This window comes from Salvelinus fontinalis, chromosome 4 (genome assembly GCF_029448725.1).
Source record: "Salvelinus fontinalis isolate EN_2023a chromosome 4, ASM2944872v1, whole genome shotgun sequence".
Lineage (NCBI taxonomy): Eukaryota > Metazoa > Chordata > Actinopteri > Salmoniformes > Salmonidae > Salvelinus > Salvelinus fontinalis.
In genome coordinates this window covers 61,104,263-61,122,262 of record NC_074668.1, presented here as the reverse complement: position 1 = coordinate 61,122,262, position 18,000 = coordinate 61,104,263, and the positions used below count along the sequence as shown (strand labels likewise).

General features: G+C 44.4%; 1 protein-coding gene across 2 annotated transcripts; it reads left to right on the top strand.

Moving 5' to 3' along the window:
• The first annotated feature begins 1,696 nt into the window (after positions 1-1,696).
• On the top strand, positions 1,697-16,058 carry LOC129854129 (transcription factor E2F8-like). Of its 2 annotated transcripts, XM_055920876.1 has the most exons (14): positions 1,697-2,246; positions 3,314-3,389; positions 3,583-3,831; positions 3,935-4,088; positions 4,346-4,651; positions 4,861-5,022; positions 5,295-5,432; positions 5,720-5,914; positions 6,016-6,103; positions 6,235-6,742; positions 6,930-7,202; positions 13,199-13,325; positions 13,524-13,876; positions 14,129-16,058. In XM_055920876.1, the coding sequence occupies exons 2-14, from the start codon at positions 3,321-3,323 to the stop codon at positions 14,285-14,287; spliced, it is 2,781 nt and encodes a 926-aa protein (XP_055776851.1). In that variant the 5' UTR covers positions 1,697-2,246; positions 3,314-3,320; the 3' UTR covers positions 14,288-16,058. The 2 variants fall into 2 exon arrangements, with proteins under 2 accessions (XP_055776851.1, XP_055776852.1); XM_055920877.1 differs by lacking the exon at positions 3,314-3,389.
• Positions 16,059-18,000: the final 1,942 nt, after the last annotated feature.

The following is an 18,000-nucleotide window of genomic DNA, read 5'->3' as shown; positions in this document are numbered from 1 at the left end:
CTACAGCACGTCACTCGCTACCTTCCCTTCTTTCCCTTTCCTTCTTGAACAGCCAGTGCATGCTTCGCTTTGCTCAGCAAAGTCCCACTCTCTCCTCAATCGATAATATCACGTCGCGTCACTGGACCGCGCGCCCAATGCGCCCAGCGTTTTCTCCACCAGCTCCCCTGCCCCATCCGTTTCCATGGATACTTACAGATAGAATGATTTTGGTGACATCTAGCGACATTGTATCGAATGTCTCATGCCTAGAGCAAATCTGTGCAAATTGTATCACAAATTGTATCTCCCAATCTCCCTCTGAGTCAACGCACAAAATAAAACACCAATCCCAATTAATCGTTAAAAAATGACATTGGTGCCATAACGTTTTAGTATTTTATGGAGATATAGGTATGATACACTTTTTACTTCTATTTCGTTCATTTTTATCTCCAACAAATTGAAACGGCATGTTATCATCTGCTAGTCTGCATGTATGCATGATATGGTAACATTTTACAGAATGGCTACACCGATATGGTATTAGAAACTATGATAATGTTATACACTGCTCAAAAAAATAAAGGGAACACTTAAACAACACAATGTAACTTCAAGTTAATCACACTTCTGTGAAATCAAACTGTCCACTTAGGAAGCAACACTGATTGACAATAAATTTAACACGCTGTTGTGCAAATGGAATAGACAAAAGGTGGAAATTATAGGCAATTAGCAAGACACCCCCAATAAAGAGGTGATTCTGCAGGTGGTGACCACAGACCACTTCTCAGTTCCTTGCTTCCTGGCTGATGTTTTGGTCACTTTTGAATGCTGGCGGTGCTTTCACTCTAGTGGTAGCATGAGACGTAGTCTACAACCCACACTGACTGGGGTATCTGTTGTAACTTGTGAGTACTTGTGACAGTGGTTGAGTGAGTGTCCATGTGCTCGCGCAGGTGCCCGATAGCTGTGACTGTGTGTAACGGATGTGAAATGGCTAGCTAGTTAGCGGGTACGCGCTAGTAGCATTTCAATCAGTTACGTCACTTGCTCTGAGACTTAAGTAGGGTTGCCCCTTGCTCTGCAAGGGCCGTGGCCTTTGTGGAGCGATGGGTAACGATGCTTCGTGGGCGACCGTTGTTGATGTGTGCAGAAGGTCCCTGGTTTGCGCCCGTGTTGGGGCGAGGGGACGGTTTAAAGTTACAACTGTTACATTGATGCTGTTGACCTGGATCACTGGTTGCTGCGGAAAAGGAGGAGGTTGAAAGGGGGGTGAGTGTAACGGATGTGAAATGGCTAGCTAGTTAGCGGGTACGCGCTAGTAGCATTTCAATCAGTTACGTCACTTGTTGGGGGTGTCTTGCTAATTGCCTATAATGTCCACCTTTTGTCTATTCCATTTGCACAACAGCATGTTAAATTTATTGTCAATCAGTGTTTCTTCCTACGTGGACAGTTTGATTTCACAGAAGTGTGATTGACTTGGAGTTACATTGTGTTGTTTAAGTGTTCCCTTTTTTTGAGCAGTGTATAAGTCTATTGTGGGTACTTTATATCAGAGATTGGTGGGCTCATTGTAATGGCTGGAATTGAGCTTTGGAACGGAGTCAAACATGTGGTTTCTTTATGTCTGAGGTGTTTGACTCCGTTTTAAAACGCCATTCCAGCCATTACAATGAGCCCGTCCTGCTATAGCTCCTCCCACCAGCCACCTTTGCTGTCTATTCGTGTTTTCTTCTTCGCCAAAATCAGAGGAAAAATAAACTATGGAAAGATGTTGAAATAGACGTAGCCCAATTTAATGGTTGCCAAAATTGAATTGGCTTTATGCCACGTTTCTGGCAAGATATCCGCGCAGCGTTTAATGTAAACTTGTGGGATTAGGCGTTGTGTGAGTAGTTTCACATTGTGATGGTTGGCTCGATCCGGTGGAGGAAGTTCTGGGCGTTCTGTACGCGTGAAACTAGGCGGGACAAATGAAATGGTCCTCAAATCAACGTATTTTACTCACTTGGGTAGGACTACAGGGCAAAAGTCGTTTTGGCTCTCCTTTTATACCTTTAGTGTGAATTAGCCGATCGTCTGGTTCCGAAATTGCATGGGGACATTGACAACATCTCACATTTTTTCAAGATATGAGGATTGTTTTGTCAGCCAATAGCAAAGCACACGTTTATCACCAATACCTTTAGCTGCTTGACTTTTTCAAGGGGATGCAAACAAGAATTTGAGAGGGGCACAAATGTAACCTGTGCTATAGGGTAAGTAACTACATATATTTGTGTTCTTCATTTCTCTTTATGGGACTGTGATTGTCAGATCTTATTCACCATCTTTAGCTAGCTAGCAACTGTACTTTACACCATTTGTTGGAGTTTAGTTAACCCGCGCCTTACTGTACGTAACTAGCTGGTCAGCTAGCTATTGCTATCCAAATTGAATGGGATCTCATGTAAATAAATGTGCATTTGTAGTTTCTAACATATTTAATACACCTCTAATGAAATATTAATGCGCGTATTTGTGACTTATAGCTTATAGCAAAAATGTAGTTGTTTTTGGAAGACGTAGTTATAGCTAGCGAGACAGCTTTTTAGAAAAGGGTGCAATGGTGGCATTAACCCGCGCTCGCAATAGCTCATTAGCTGGCTAACAAACTAGTTGGAAAGCGATACAATTTGTTCTGCCAGCCGTTATTAACGTGTAACAACATTTTGTTACGGCAATTTATTCATGCTGACTTGCTTTCGTGCACTATAAGCTATGTAAAGTAGCACAAATGATCAGTGTGTGTCACCTTTCAATGTTCCGGGTGTGTCATTGGAATGTGTCTGCACATTCCGCGCCAAGATTTAAAAAAAATATTTACCTGCGCGGGACGGTCCGAATTCGATTGAGGTCATCGCCCGCTTCATTCTTACTGGTTACTTGCCGCAAAATAGGCGTGTCGTTGAAGCCGTTTTGCTTGATCATTCGATGGCGTGCACGTCAGTTACCGCCAAGCATTAACTGTGATATTTTGATTATATTCGATTTTTAATATTAATCTAGGTAAATCAACCGACAGGCACGGTATTATTTGGTAAATGTGATTGAATTAGAAGCGTAGCTGCTAGCTATATCGTTAGTATGTTAACACCGAATAAATATAATGCAGTTAAGAAACGGTAACTAAGCCTATAACGAAACTTGGAACTTGGATTAAGTGAATCAAATAAGTTGATCTGCTTGCTAACTTTAACTGTTATTGATCTAACTAACTAGCTAGACACTGCTTTTTTATTAGCAAATATCAGTCTTACATTCTTTGTTTTAAATTGAAATTTAGTTGGAAAATGTCGAGCACTTCACCGGAGTCCCATTATCTGAGACATACAAATCAAACCACCACCTCTAATCACAAGGTTAGTAATAGCTAGCTACTACGTACATGTTTCTGTTGATTTTTAAATCCAGGTTACTATCTTTTTGTTTATATAGTAGTTAATATGCTGTATAGGTATGTTCAAGGGCATTTGACTGACTGTTACATAACTAACTCTAACCGTGACATCCAGTGATCCTTAAATAATCTTTGCTATCTACTTTGTCCAACAGGGGAATGTCTTTGCAGAGCCACAAGCACTGACAAAAACACCAAGGAAAGCATCTACCCAAGGCACTGTGCTAACAGAGATTCAATCCAACATGGGACCCCTTACGACCCCAACTAAAGGAAGGGAGACTGGCACTGGTGAGCCTTGGACCCCAACCTCCAATTTGAAAATGCTGATGAGCGCTGCCAGCCCTGAGATCAGGAACAGAGCGAAAGAGCTGTGTATGGACTCTGAGGGAGGGGATGCCATGGTAAAATAATACACACACACACACACACACACAAATGAGTCTGCAGCTAAGACCTTAGAAATGTATTGATTGCCGGTTTGATCTTTTTCCTATTCACCCATAGGACCCTGAGCTTGGAGAGGAAGGGGAGAAACAGATCAGCAGAAAAGAGAAGAGTCTGGGTTTGCTCTGTCACAAGTTCCTGGCCCGCTACCCTGATTATCCCAACCTTGCCCTCAACAACGACATCAGTCTGGATGATGTTGCCACAGAGCTTAGTACGTCCTGTTTTACTTCTGTCTCTCCACTGTCTTTATTCCCATTTCATTTTTTCTCAGAATAAAGCTATGTTACCCTTATAGTTTCACATTTAGTTTTTTGAAGAATGCAATAAATACAGCATGTATTCCCTAAGTTTAGGCCTATATGCTGATGCTGTAAATAAGCAGTTACAAACTATAGACAGACAGTATACACACAAGACCACTTTACTCCTGTTCATTTAACTCACGTTCTCTCTTCTCTGTTCGAACAGATGTGGAGCGCAGGCGCATCTATGACATCATGAATGTGCTGGAGAGCTTGCACATGGTCAGCCGGCTGGCCAAGAATCGCTACACGTGGCACGGGCGCGCTAACCTACCACAGACCCTGGCCAAGTTGCGGCAGGTGGGCGAGGAGCATCGCTACGGGCAACAGATGCAGCAGATCCGCCAGCGCAGCCTGGAAAAGGAGTTTGACTCGGGCGGTGAGGAGAAAGAGAACGAGGGGGTGGAGGGAGGAGAACAGGGCCAGAAGGAGATGTTCTTCGTGGAGCTTCCTGGGGTGGAGTTTAAAGCAGGTGAGAGGCCAGGATTAACCTCATTTGATTAAGAGATATTAATACAATTGTTCGTAATATGTAGCATGCAATTGATTGACCCTGTACGGCAAGGATTTTGTCGAAAAATGTTTTCCCTGTAGATATATCTTGTTTTAGTGGGCTGAACTGAGTGACCATGGTCTTGGCTATGTAATAACTGTGCTATTATTCCCCTGTGTGCTCTCCAGCCTCCGTGAACAGCAGGAAGGACAAGTCTCTGAGGGTGATGAGCCAGAAGTTTGTCATGTTGTTCCTGGTGTCCACACCTCGGGTGGTCAGTTTGGATGTGGCTGCCAGGATCCTCATTGGAGAGGACCAGGTGGCTGATCAGGACAAGAGCAAGTTCAAGAGTGAGTGTTGAGCCTATAAGGGCAAAACAGTCCTTTATGCCTCTGGCACAGCCTGTGGAAGTATGTATATAACAGAATTACTAACTAGCAAATCTGTTCTCTCAGCACATTTTTAGCTAGGATACACAAGCTTTATCATACAAGTTGAGTGTGTAGTTGACACAATAAGTAAGATTCTGCACACTGAGATGCTCCCTCAAGTGTGTTAACACCTTACGGTCTTCATCTAGTGATGATGAGTAATGTTTGAATCTGTGTCTGTGTGTTTGCAGCTAAGGTCCGCAGGCTGTATGATATAGCCAACGTGCTGCGGAGCCTGAAGCTGATAGAGAAGGTCCATGTGACAGAGGAGAAAGGAAGGAAGCCAGCCTTTGAATGGACCGGCACTGAGGACTTCCCCAATGTGAAGGGTAGGCACTCATCAGAACACACTGTCTTCCCAATAATACTTCACTTGAAGGGGTTACCATACATAATAACACTATCACAAGGCCTTTATAGGCATCACATGTCCTCAATTTCTACATGATATAGAAGTACCCTGTGCCATAGAAGCTGTGCTGAACTTTTGCTATTCAAGTTAGTGGTTTATATGAACTTTGTAAGTCAGACACTATGTTACCATTTAACCTGTAATGGTGTCCAACCTGCCTCTCCCATTCACCAGACGAAAACTTGTGTTTCGATTCACACATAGATACCACTGCCACTACAGCGACTGCCAAGAGGAAACTTGAGTCTCGTACCTCCGTAGACAACTGTGCCAAAAATCTATTTTCCTCTCCGGGGAGCAAACGCAGCTTCACCCGCCACCCCTCCCTCATCAAACTGGCCAAGAGCATCCAGGAAGACCGGCGCAAGATCAACTCAGCCCCCACCAGCCCTGTCAAGAGTAAGTCCTGGGAGATATTTAGATAGAATCTGGGAGATGGAGTATTCAGATGTTTTCACTGAGAGTTGGGTGTCTAAATTAGCTTCTGTTTTTCTTTTCAGATGATTCCTCGAGCAGGGAGTTCTTTCCCACCAAAATGGCCCAACTAGCGGCCATCTGTAAGATCCAGCTTGACCAGCAATCAAACAAGTAAGTGCTGCCTGATTCTCATTGCACTATCGTATCCTTTATTCTTCTAAATTAACCAGAAATGTTCTACGTTTCCTCGTTAACCTCAACTCAGACTGTCAGATGTTACAATGAGTCTTGTCTCGTTCTAGGGTTGTTGACAGGACACCTACGCCTGCAGTTACTGTGACTGAGTCACTGCCAGCTCATCAACAGAAAGCTGCTAAAAAGCCAGGAACTCCCCAGCCCCCAGTATTAACACCCACAGAAGCCCGTGCCAGCACTGTCCACCTCACCCCACGGGCACAGTTCACCCCCCAGCCTACTGGGGAAATGTCCTTCCACCCTGCCCAGTGTTCACCCCTCATCCCTATGCTGCTGCCCCAACACCAGGGAGGCGGTCCCTACGCCATCTACATGCACCCCTCCTCCTTCAGGCCACACCCCCTAACCAGGCCTCAGCCAACCAGCCTCGCTGTGCGCTCCATGACCTTCGAGGATAAGACGGGGCGGAGCCCGAGTGATGTCACAGTGCAAGGCCACTCGTCTGCTACGAACAAGCTGCCAACCAGCAGCCCCTCGGCACTAAAACGTGTGTGTTCAGAGAGAACCTCAGAGGAAAGCCCCTCCAAGGCCAAGAGGATTGACTCCAGCACCAGGGTAAGACCTGTTCTTTACTACTAGCTGCCTCTACGCAGCTCAGTTGTACCTACTTTGACCAGAATGTGAGGTGACTTGTCACTAGTAGAGAACTTTGGCAATGACATACAAATAAAGAAGCCTGATAAATAGTTATAGCAACAGTCATACGAAGCTAACCCACCTCTCTTTCTCTGCTCTCCTCCAGGACACGTCTCCTAAGCTGTGTGAGATCCTCCAGGCTCGTCTAAAGGCGCGTCGCGGGGGTCTCGTCTCCAGCCGTCCCTCGCCCCGAGCCCTCCACCTGGACCCAGAGTTCGTCAACACCCCTGGGAGCTCAGTGGCCGTAGCAGCCAATCAGACACTGGAGCAGAACCTGGAGACCTTCCTGGAGGAGGAGAAGGTCGCGACCTCCGACAGCGAGGCAGGGCTCACGCCTGTCAGAGCTGTTCTACTGAACCCCCAACACCTACACACAGAGGTAAACACACAACACACGCATAGCTAAAATACCGATATTGGTAATAACAGAAAACACTTGGCTTTAGATGTTATGTGTGTATAGTATCTTTGGATGATGTATAGGGATGTGCATCTTTCCCTTTCAAGAATATTTGATACATGAGCTGCAATACGATAAAGGAACGGTACGTTTTAGTTTGAAACGATTAGAGAACGAATCGATGCGATACGATTCAATGCACAAACATTTGTTGCATAAACACATTCATTTTTTTATATATATATATATTTTTTTTTAATAAAGTTTGCCACCTGCTCCGAATACAACGGGTGTAGTCTTTACCGTGAAATGCTTGCTTACGAGCCCTTCCCAACAATGCAAAGTTTAAAAATAGTAACACAAGGAATAAAATACACAAAAATTGAGCAATACAGAGAGTACCGGTACCAGATCAAGTGTCTATAGGCCAGTGTGTATGTATAGTCTTGTGATTGTGCATAGAGTCAGTGCAAGATAGGGTCTGTGCCGATTGATCTGGTGACCATTTAATTAACAATTTACATTTACAAATGTAAACAATTTAGCAGTCTTATTACTATTTAGTAGTCTTATGGCCTGTTGGTTCGTGAGCCGATGCCCCGGTACCATTTGCCGGACTGTAGCAGAGTGGTAAGTCTATAGCTTGGGTGGCTGTAGTCTTTGGCAATTTTTCTGGCCCTCCTCTGACACCACCTTATATAGATTACCTGGAGCTCTGCCCCAGCCAGTGGAAGTCTAAATTAAAATCTGATGATGATGAAGCTCATGGGCTGGGCTTCTCTGAGCTGGATCTGTCTGAGCTGACTTCTGAGTGTGTGTGCGTGTGTGTGATGATTGTCTCTGGTGTATGTACTATGTAGGCACCTGAGCTGAGCCATAAGCGAGACTAGGCATCTACCACCCCAGTACCACTATCAGATTAGTGGGCAACGTAGCCTGTTTTTTTTTTTTTATTTTTTTTTTTTTTTCCCCCCCACTTTGGTTCTGAAATTACCACCACCCACTAATTCACTTTTTAAACTAATTTATCAATATTTATTGTTTACAAATTAGCTATGACATAGTCAATGAACATATTTCACAACTTTGTAATATATTTCACCCCCATCTCAAAATCGAATGGTTTTGATCATTTGGACATTTTTATGGAATGATCTTCTCTCGCTTTGGCCATGCAGTGCACCTCGCAAAAGGGATTGCTGTCCTCGTTATGAAATTAGCAACCTTATCCTGTGTGTGTGTGTGTGTGTGTGTGTGTGTATATATATATATATATATGAAAATACCATAAACACTGAGTATACAAGGGCTCCTGAGTGGCGCAGCGGTCTAAGGCCTACATCTCAGTGCTAGAGGCGTCACTACAGACCCTGGTTCACTACAGACCCTATGGGAGTCCCATAGGCCGGCGCACAATTGGCCCAGCGTCGTCCGGGTTATGGTTTGGCCGGGGTAGGCCGTCATTGGTCATTAAAGATCCCATGGCACTTATCGTAAGAGTAGGGGTGTTAACCCCGGTGTCCTGGCTAAATTCCCAATCTGTCCCTCAAACCATCATGGTCACCTAATAATCCCCAGTTTACAATTGGCTCATTCATCCCCCTCCTCTCCCCTGTAACTATTCCCCAGGTCGTTGCTGCAAATGAGAACGTGTTCTCAGTCAACTTACCTGGTAAAATAACGGTAAATTAAATAAATAAAAAATTGTAAATAAGAATTTGTTCAACTGACTTGCCTAGTTAAGTAAGGGTTAAATAAATACAAAACTTTAAGGACACCTGCTCTTTTCATGACATAGACTGATCAGGTGAAAGCTATGATCCCTTATTGATGTCACTTGTTAAATCCACTTCATTCAGTGTAGATGAACATGAGAAGACATGTTAAAGAAGGATATTGAAGCCTTGAGACATGGATTGTGTATGTGTGCCGCTCAGAGAGTGAATGGGCAAGACAAAAGATTTAAGTGCCTTCGAACGGGCTATGGTAGTTAGGTGCTAGGCGCACCTGTTTGTGTCAAGAACTGCAATGCTGCTGAGTTTTTCAAGCTCAACAGTTTCCCGTGTGTATCACCCAAAGGACATCCAGCCAACTTGACACAACTGTGGGATGCATTGGAGTCAACATGGGCCAGCATCCCTGTGGAATGCTTTCAACACCTTGTAGAGTCAATGCCCTGATGAATTGAGGCTGTTCTGATGGGAAAATGGGGGAGGTGCAACTCTATTAGGAAGGTGTTCCTAATGTTTGGCATACTGATTGTTTTAAAGCAAAACTACCAAAACTATCGCTGATGTTGAACCTGAACGATCAAAATGAAGTCTATTGTAAGCCCCCTTCAGCAGGTATAGCCAGGTGAGAGTTGTCTCTGGTAGCTTACTTTAATTCCGGTAAAACACAATTTTCAACAGCGCATACAGTTGAAGTCGGAAGGTTACATTAGAGGTGGATCGATTTAAATCGGCATGGACGATTTAATTGGGGCCGATTTCAAGTTTTCATAACAATCGGTAATCAGCATTTTTGGATGCCGATTATGGGTGATTACATTGCACTCCACGAGGAGACTGCGTGGCAGTCTGACCACCTGTTACGCGAGTGCAGCAATGAGCCACGGTAAGTTGCTAGCTAGCATTTAACTTATCTTATAAAAAACAATCAATCTTAACATAATCCCTAGTTAACTACACATGGTTGATAATATTACTAGTTTAACTAGCTTGTCCTGCGTTGCATATAATCAATGCGGTGCTTGTTAATTTATCATTGAATCACAGCCTACTTCGCCAAACAGGTGATGATTTAACAAGCGCATTCACAAAAAAAGCACTGTCGTTGCACCAATGTGTACCTAACCATAAACATCAATGCCTTTCTTAAAATCAATACACAAGTACATTTTTTAAAACCTGCATATTTAGTTAAAATTGCCTGCTAACATGAATTTCTTTTACGAGATAAATTGTGTCACTTTTGCATTCTGTGCAAGCAGAGTCAGAGTATATGCAGCAGTTTGGGCCGACCTGGCTCGTTGCGAACTGTGTGAAGACCATTTCTTCCTAACAAAGACCGTAATTAATTTGCCCGAATTTTACATAATTATGACATAACATTGAAAGTTGTGCAATGTAACAGCAATATTTAGACTTAGGGTTGCCGCCTGTTCGATAAAATACGGAACAGTTCCGTATTTCACTGAAAGAATAAACGTTTTGTTTTTCGAAATTATAGTTTCCGGATTTGACCATATTAATGACCTAAAGCTTGTATTTCTGTGTGTTTATTGTATTATAATTAAGTCTATGATTTGATATTTGATAGAGCAGTCTGACTGAGCGGTGGTAGGCACCAGCAGGCTCGTAAGCATATATTCAAATAGCACTTTCCTAAGTTTGCCAGCAGCTCTTCGCTGTGCTTCAAGCATTGCGCTGTTTATGACTTCAAGCCTATCAACTCCCGAGATTAGGCTGGCAATACTATAGTGTTTATAAGAACATCCAATAGTCAAAGGTATATGAAATGCAAATGGTATAATATAATTCCTATAATACCTACAACCTAAAACTTCTTAACTGTGAATATTGAAGACTCATTTTAAAAGGAACCACCAGCTTTCATATGTTCTCATGTTCTGAGCAAGGAATTTAAACGTTAACTTTTTTACATGGAACATATTGCACTTTTACTTTCTTCTCAAACGCTGTGTTTTTGCATTATTTAAACCAAATTAAACATGTTTCATTATTTATTTGAGACTAAATTGATTTTATTTATGTATTATATTAAGTTAAAATAAAAGTGTTCATTCAGTATTGTTGTAATTGTCATTATTACAAATATATATATATAAATATAAAAATCGGCCGATTTAATCGGTATCAGCTGTTTTTGGTTCCCCAATACTCGTTATCGGCGTTGAAAAATCATAATCGGTCGACCTCTAGTTTACATACACTTAGGTTGGGGTCGTTAAAACTCGTTTTTCAACCACTCTGCAAATTTCTTGTTAACAAACTATAGTTTTGGTAAGTCGGTTAGGACATCTACTTTGTGCATGACACAAGTAATTTTTCCAACAATTGTTTACAGACAGATTATTTCACTTATAATTCACTGTATCACAATTCCAGTGGGTTAAAAGTTACACTAAGTTGACTGCCTTTAAACAGCATGGAAAATTCCAGAAAATGATGTCATGGCTTTAGAAGCTTCTGATGGGCCAATCATTCGAGTCAATTGGAGGTGGAGGTGTACCTGTGGATGTATTTCAAGGCCTACCTTCAAACTCAGTGCCTCTTTGCTGGACATCATGGGGAAATCAAAAGAAATCAGCCAAGACCTCTGAAAAAAAATTGTAGACCTCCACAAGTCTGGTTCATCCTTGGGAGCAATTTCCAAACGCCTGAATGTACCATGTTCATCTGCACAAACAATAGTATGCAAGTATAAGCACCATGGGACCACGCAGCCGTCATACTGCTCAGGAAGGAGACACATTCTGTCTCCTAGAGATGAACGTACTTTGGTGCAAAAAGTGCAAATCAATCCCAGAAAAACAGCGAAGGACCTTGTGAAGATGCTGGAGAAAACAGGTACAAAAGTATCTATATCCACAGTAAAACTAGTCCTATATCGATATAACCTGATCGGCCGCTCAGCAAGGAAGAAGTCATGCTCCAAAACCGCCATATAAAATGTCAGACTATGGTTTGCAACTGCACATGGGGACAAAGATCGTACTTTTTGGAGAAATGTCCTCTGGTCTGATGAAACAAAAATAGAACTGTTATGTTTGGAGGAAAAAGAGGGAGGCTTGCAAGCCAAAGAACACCTTCCCAACCGTGAAGCAGAGGGGTAGCAGCATCATGTTGTCGGGGTGCTTTGCTGCAGGATGGACTGGTGAACTTCATAAAATAGATGGCCTTACCCCGGGTAGGGAAATTATGTGGATATATTGAACCAACATCTCAAGACATCAGTCAGGAAGTTAAAGCTTGGTCGCAAATGGGTCTTCCAAATGGACAATGACCTCAAGCAAGCATTCTTCCAAAGCTGTGGCAAAATGGTTTAAGGACAACAAAGTCACGGTATTGGAGTGGCCCTCACAAAGCCCTGACCTCAATCCTATAGAAAATTTGTGGGCAGAACTGAAAAAGCATATGCGAGCAAGGAGGCCTACAAACCTGACTTAGTTACACCAGCTCTGTCAGGAGGAATGGGCCAGAATTCACCCAACTTATTGTGGGAAGCTTGTGGAAGGCTACCCGACACGTTTGACCCAAGTTTAACAATTTAAAGGCAATGCTACTAAATACTAATTGAGTGTATGTAAACTTCTGACCCACTGGGAATGTGATGAAATAAATCATTCTCTCAACTATTATTCTGACATTTCACATTCTTAAAATAAAGTGGGGATCCTAATTGACCTGAGACGGGGATTTTTTACTCTGATTAAATGTCAGGAATTGTGAAAAACAGAGTTTAAATGTATTTGGCTAAAGTGTATGTAAACTTCCTTCTTCAACTGTATATCAAAAACCTAGCAAATCATCATAATTTATAGTGATATTAAGATTGTGATTGTCACAATCTTAATTGCATGATATCTTAATCATGCAAGCCATTTTAGTATTTGAATATGCCACGTATGTGAAGCTGGGCACAGTTTGACTAGGCTACTGATAAAATGACTTATAGAGCAATGACTGTCAACAGAGTTATATGCAGTTCGATACAAAAGATAAGAGGTATTTTCGGATGTCGAAAGAAATGTATTGAACTTGTGAACCAGTGACTCGTAATGTTTGAATCGATTTTCTGACCAATGCATGTTACATTTGGTTCTGGTCTGAGGACCAACGTACTTGTATCTTAAACATTTAAATCTGGGACCGATGCGTATCGGTGAATCGTTGCATCCATAACACTGTCTTAATGACTCTCTTTTCTCTCGGTCTGTCTCTGTGTTCCAGACTCTGATCCCCACTGGCTACCTGATCCCCATGTCCCAGCAGTCCCTCTTCAGCTACAAAGACCACAACACAGAGAGCAGCAAAGCCTTCACACCCACCTACAACATCTACCACACACCCACCGCAGGTATACACACCTTTAACATTTATTCACAGTCAGTACACACACTAATGCAAATTTGAACTATGTCTTTTCGTTTATTATTTTCTGGGGACCTTGAGTAAAGCGTACAAGCATTCGGTATCAGATGACTTAAACTCAATTTAAAGTTGGAAATCTGTATCTTATGACTAATTAACAATATCTTCCCTCTCTCCTTCCCAGGCTCTAGACCTCCCCCGATCCAGGAGTTCACCCCCACCAGCCTCCCCCTCCACAGGCCTCCCCCGTCCTCGCCCTTCTCTGCCTTGGGACACCGCTTCCCCAGCCCTGCCATCCTCAACTTTACCCTGCAGAACCTGGGCCTCATCCCTGGGCCTGGCTCTGTGCCCGCTTGCAGCCCTGGCACTGCCCACACCCCGGAGCACCCCAGCTCCATGCCCAGCCCCCTGCCTCCCCACCTGGGCCTGCATCAGAGGGGCGGCATGGTGTTCGTTAAGCCCATGTCCCCCGTGCCAGTCCAACACCAGATGACCGGCCCAGGTGGGCAACCACTCACACTAATCAGCCTACAGCAGGTGAGATGCATGCTTGCATACATACATCCACACAAACACTGTTACACATACACACACACTGGGTCACACACACACAGCATAATCTTATCACACACACAAACAGTCAAAGGCAAACCCCTCTTCCCTAATTGCTAATGGTGTGCTGCTGGTTCAGTGCTTGGGTAAATAACTTCACTGATTATATAAACGAGGTGTGATGTTGATTGTAAGCATCTGCTAAGTTCTCTGTCGTTGTCTTTCTCTCCTCTTCAGATGACCACGCCCAAAGGGGCGGCCCTCCCCCAGCACAGTTTCTTCCACACCCCGCAGGCTACCGTGGTAACCACCAGCCATGGACACACGGCGCCGGCGGGCACCAGAACCGTTTACATCCCTCAGCGGAAGCTTGACGTCACCGCTGAAGACACCTAAAGTCTATGCTGCTACACCTCCTGTGTGTGTGTGTGTGTGTGTCAGCCCTTCAACATGTGTGTGTCTGTGCATGTGCATGGTTTTCTATGGTCTGACTGTCGTATTTTTAAGGCGTACTGTAGGTTGAGTGGTTTTGTGTTTTAGGGTATGTGATGTCGCCATATGATTTCATCCAAAACTGGTCCATGGGTTATTCCAGCGTTTCCCAAACTCGGCGCACATTTAGTTTTTTTGCGCTCGTACCACACAGCTGATTCCAATTATCAAAGCTTGATGATTAATTGATTATTTGAATCAGCTGTGTAGTGCTAGGGCAAAAACCAAAACGTGCAGCCCTTGAGGACCGAGTTTCGGGAGCCCTGGTTTATTCCATTTCTACAGGGGAAGACAGCGTATGTGAACGTGGTGTGGAAACTCCATACAGAAACAGCTGCGTGTCACCATCATCACAGCTAGCTCCAAATATAACTGATGGAGAGACCAGCCATGGGAAATACACTTAACCCTGGGGCTTGATACACAATATGCTGAATATTACTGTGTAATACTATAATACTACAACATACTTTTGATACTGGTGTATATGTACGGAAATATGATTAGGGATCACCAGTAGGTATTAAACTGGTGAGAGGTGCTTTCTGTGTCTGAATACTAAATAGTGAAACTGTCTGTCTTATTTAGGTTTTAAAGGGTTGTTTGCCAAAATGTAATATGCTGGCTGAGTATTTCCACATTTCTCGATGAGAAGTTGTACTGAAGTCCCATTACATCATCGACGTGCCATAGAGAAGGACAACAACTTAACCTTAGTTCACTGGGATGACATTAATACGTGACAGCGGAACTTTAATGACTGAAATAGAACCTTTTGATTGAAACGTATTGTAGGTGAGCTGTTTTTGTACGTGTCAAATTGGTAAGATTACAATTTTGCACATTGTACATGCTAACTGTTACCCTTCGTAAGCTGAATTGTATGTGATTAAAATGTAAGGGGTGAATGTATGTGATGGGATTCCTACCTTAGGCAAATCAGGTAATTGAAATCGGATCTTAATGCATAAGGAATGGACTTAAAGCATCCTTGTATATAAAATGGTAAACTATTAATATTGTTAAACCGGTGTCTGTCCTGTTCATGTATGCTTTACTGTCTCCCTCAGTTGATGAATACATGGTCGATGATATGTTGGTGTCCTATAGCATTAGTCTAGAGTAGAGTATGAATATGATAAAGGTGATTTCATATCCAACAGTGAATACAGTACATGCCTTCAATTCCAACCAATTAAAAATACAAACCCATATAGATTTATTTAATTCTGTGTACACACCCCTTTTAAAATCATGTGCCATTCCAATTACCATCAGCTAGACACATAATTCATTCCCTTTGGCTACTGTCACCCAGAAGTTTCAGGGAATCTCTCAATCATGCTTGTGTGTCACGTTCCTGACCTGTTTTTCCTTTTTCTTGTATTTATTTAGTTGGTCAGGGCGTGAGTTGGGTGGGTTTGTCTATGTTTGATTTTTTATGTTGGGATGTTTGTGTTCGGCCGGGTATGATTCTCAATCAGAGACAGCTGTCAATCATTGTCCCTGATTGAGAATCATACTTAGGCAGCCTGGGTTTCACGTGTGCTTTGTGGGTGTTTGTTTCCGTGTCTGTTTGTTGCACCACACGGGACTGTATCGGTTTATGCACTTCGTTTATTTGTTTTGTAATTCAGTATTCAGTTTCGTTTTAATAAATCATTATGAACACTAACCACTCTGCATATTGGTCCGATCCGTCTCTCCTCGTTGGAGGAGGAGGAAGAATATGACGACTACCGTAACAGAAACACCCACCACCAAAGGACCAAGCGGAGTGGAGAAGGGCGGCAACAGCAGCGGGAAAAAAAACAGGACTCCTGGACTTGGGAAGAGATTCTGGACGGCAAAGGACCCTGGGCTCAGCCAGGCGAATATCGCCGTCCCAAGGCGGAGTTGGAGGCAGCGAAGGCAGAGAGGCGCTGGTATGAGGAGGCAGCGCAGCGACGCGGTTAGGAGCCCGAGAGTCAGACCCAAAAAATTCTTGGGGGGCCCACGCGGAGTGTGGCAAAGCCGGGTAGGATACCTGAGCCAACTCCTCGTGGTTACCGTGGAGTGAGAAGGCGTCGTACTGGTCAGACACCATGTTATGCGGTAAAGCGCACGGTGTCCCCAGTACGCGTGCTTAGTCCAGTGCGGGCTATTCCACTTCGCCGCACTGGTAGGGCTAGGTTGGGCATCGAGCCGGGTGCCATGAAGCCGGCCCAACATATCTGGCCTCCAGTACGTCTCCTCGGGCCGGCGTACATGGCACCAGCCTTACAGATGGTGTCCCCGGTTCGCCAGCATAGCCCAGTGCGGGCTATTCCACCTCGCCGCACTGGCAGGGCTACGGGGAACATTCAACCTGGCAGGGTTGGGGAGGCTCGGTGCTCAAGAGCGCGTGTCCTCCTTCACGGTCCGGTATACCCGGTGTCACCTCCACGTACCAGTCCTCCGGTGGCAGCCCCCCGCACCAGGCTGTCTCTCCGGGTTCTCTCTCCAGCTGCTCCCACCTGTCCAGCGCTGTCAGAGCCTTCCTCCTCTCCAGCGCAGCCAGAGTCTGAACTGCCTGCCTTCCCAGCGCTGTCTGAACTGCCTGCCTTCCCAGCGCTGTCTGAACTGCCTGCCTTCCCAGCGCTGTCTGAACTGCCTGCCTTCCCAGCGCTGTCTGAACTGCCAGCCTTCCCAGCGCTGTCTGAACTGCCTGCCTTCCCAGCGCTGTCTGAACTGCCTGCCTTCCCAGCGCTGTCTGAACTGCCTGCCTTCCCAGCGCTGTCTGAACTGAGCCGTCCAGCCAGGAGCCGTCCAGCCAGGATCCGCCAGAGCCGGCCAGCCAGGATTCGCCCCTCAGTCCGGTGCTGCCCCTCAGTCCGGTGCTGCCCTTTGGTATAGTGGGATTGACATGGAGGGTGGCCATTGGGAGGAGGCCAAGGAAGCGGGGTTTGACTATGGTGGGGTGGGGACCACGACCAGCGCCAGAGCCGCCACCGTGGACAGACGCCCACCCAGACCCTCCCCTAGAGTTTATGCTGGTGCGCCCGGAGTTCGCACCTTAAGGGGGGGGTTATGTCACGTTCCTGACCTGTTTTCCTTTTTCTTGTATTTATTTAGTTGGTCAGGGCGTGAGTTGTGTGGGTTTGTCTGTTTGATTTTCTATGTTGGGATGTTTGTGTTCGGCCGGGTATGATTCTCAATCAGACAGCTGTCAATCGTTGTCCCTGATTGAGAATCATACTTAGGCAGCCTGGGTTTCACGTGTGTTTTGTGGGTGTTTGTTTCCGTGTCTGTGTTTGTTGCACCACACGGTACTGTATCGGTTTATGCACTTCGTTTATTTGTTTTGTAATTCAGTATTCAGTTTCGTTTTAATAAATCATTATGAACACTAACCACTCTGCGTATTGGTCCGATCCGTCTCGCCTCTCCTCGTCCGAGGAGGATGAAGAATATGACGACTACCGTAAAATTGTGTAAGACCAGGACAAATGGTTGGTGAAAGGTGTGTTGTCAAAGGTGGGGTGGGTGGCTACTGTAGGTCTTGAGTGTTTGTCAGAAGTTATTTTAGGATGCTTTCATTTTGAGCGTCACAATTCAACTCGGGGTAATGAGAGAGATGGGCTGTGTTTCAGGACTTC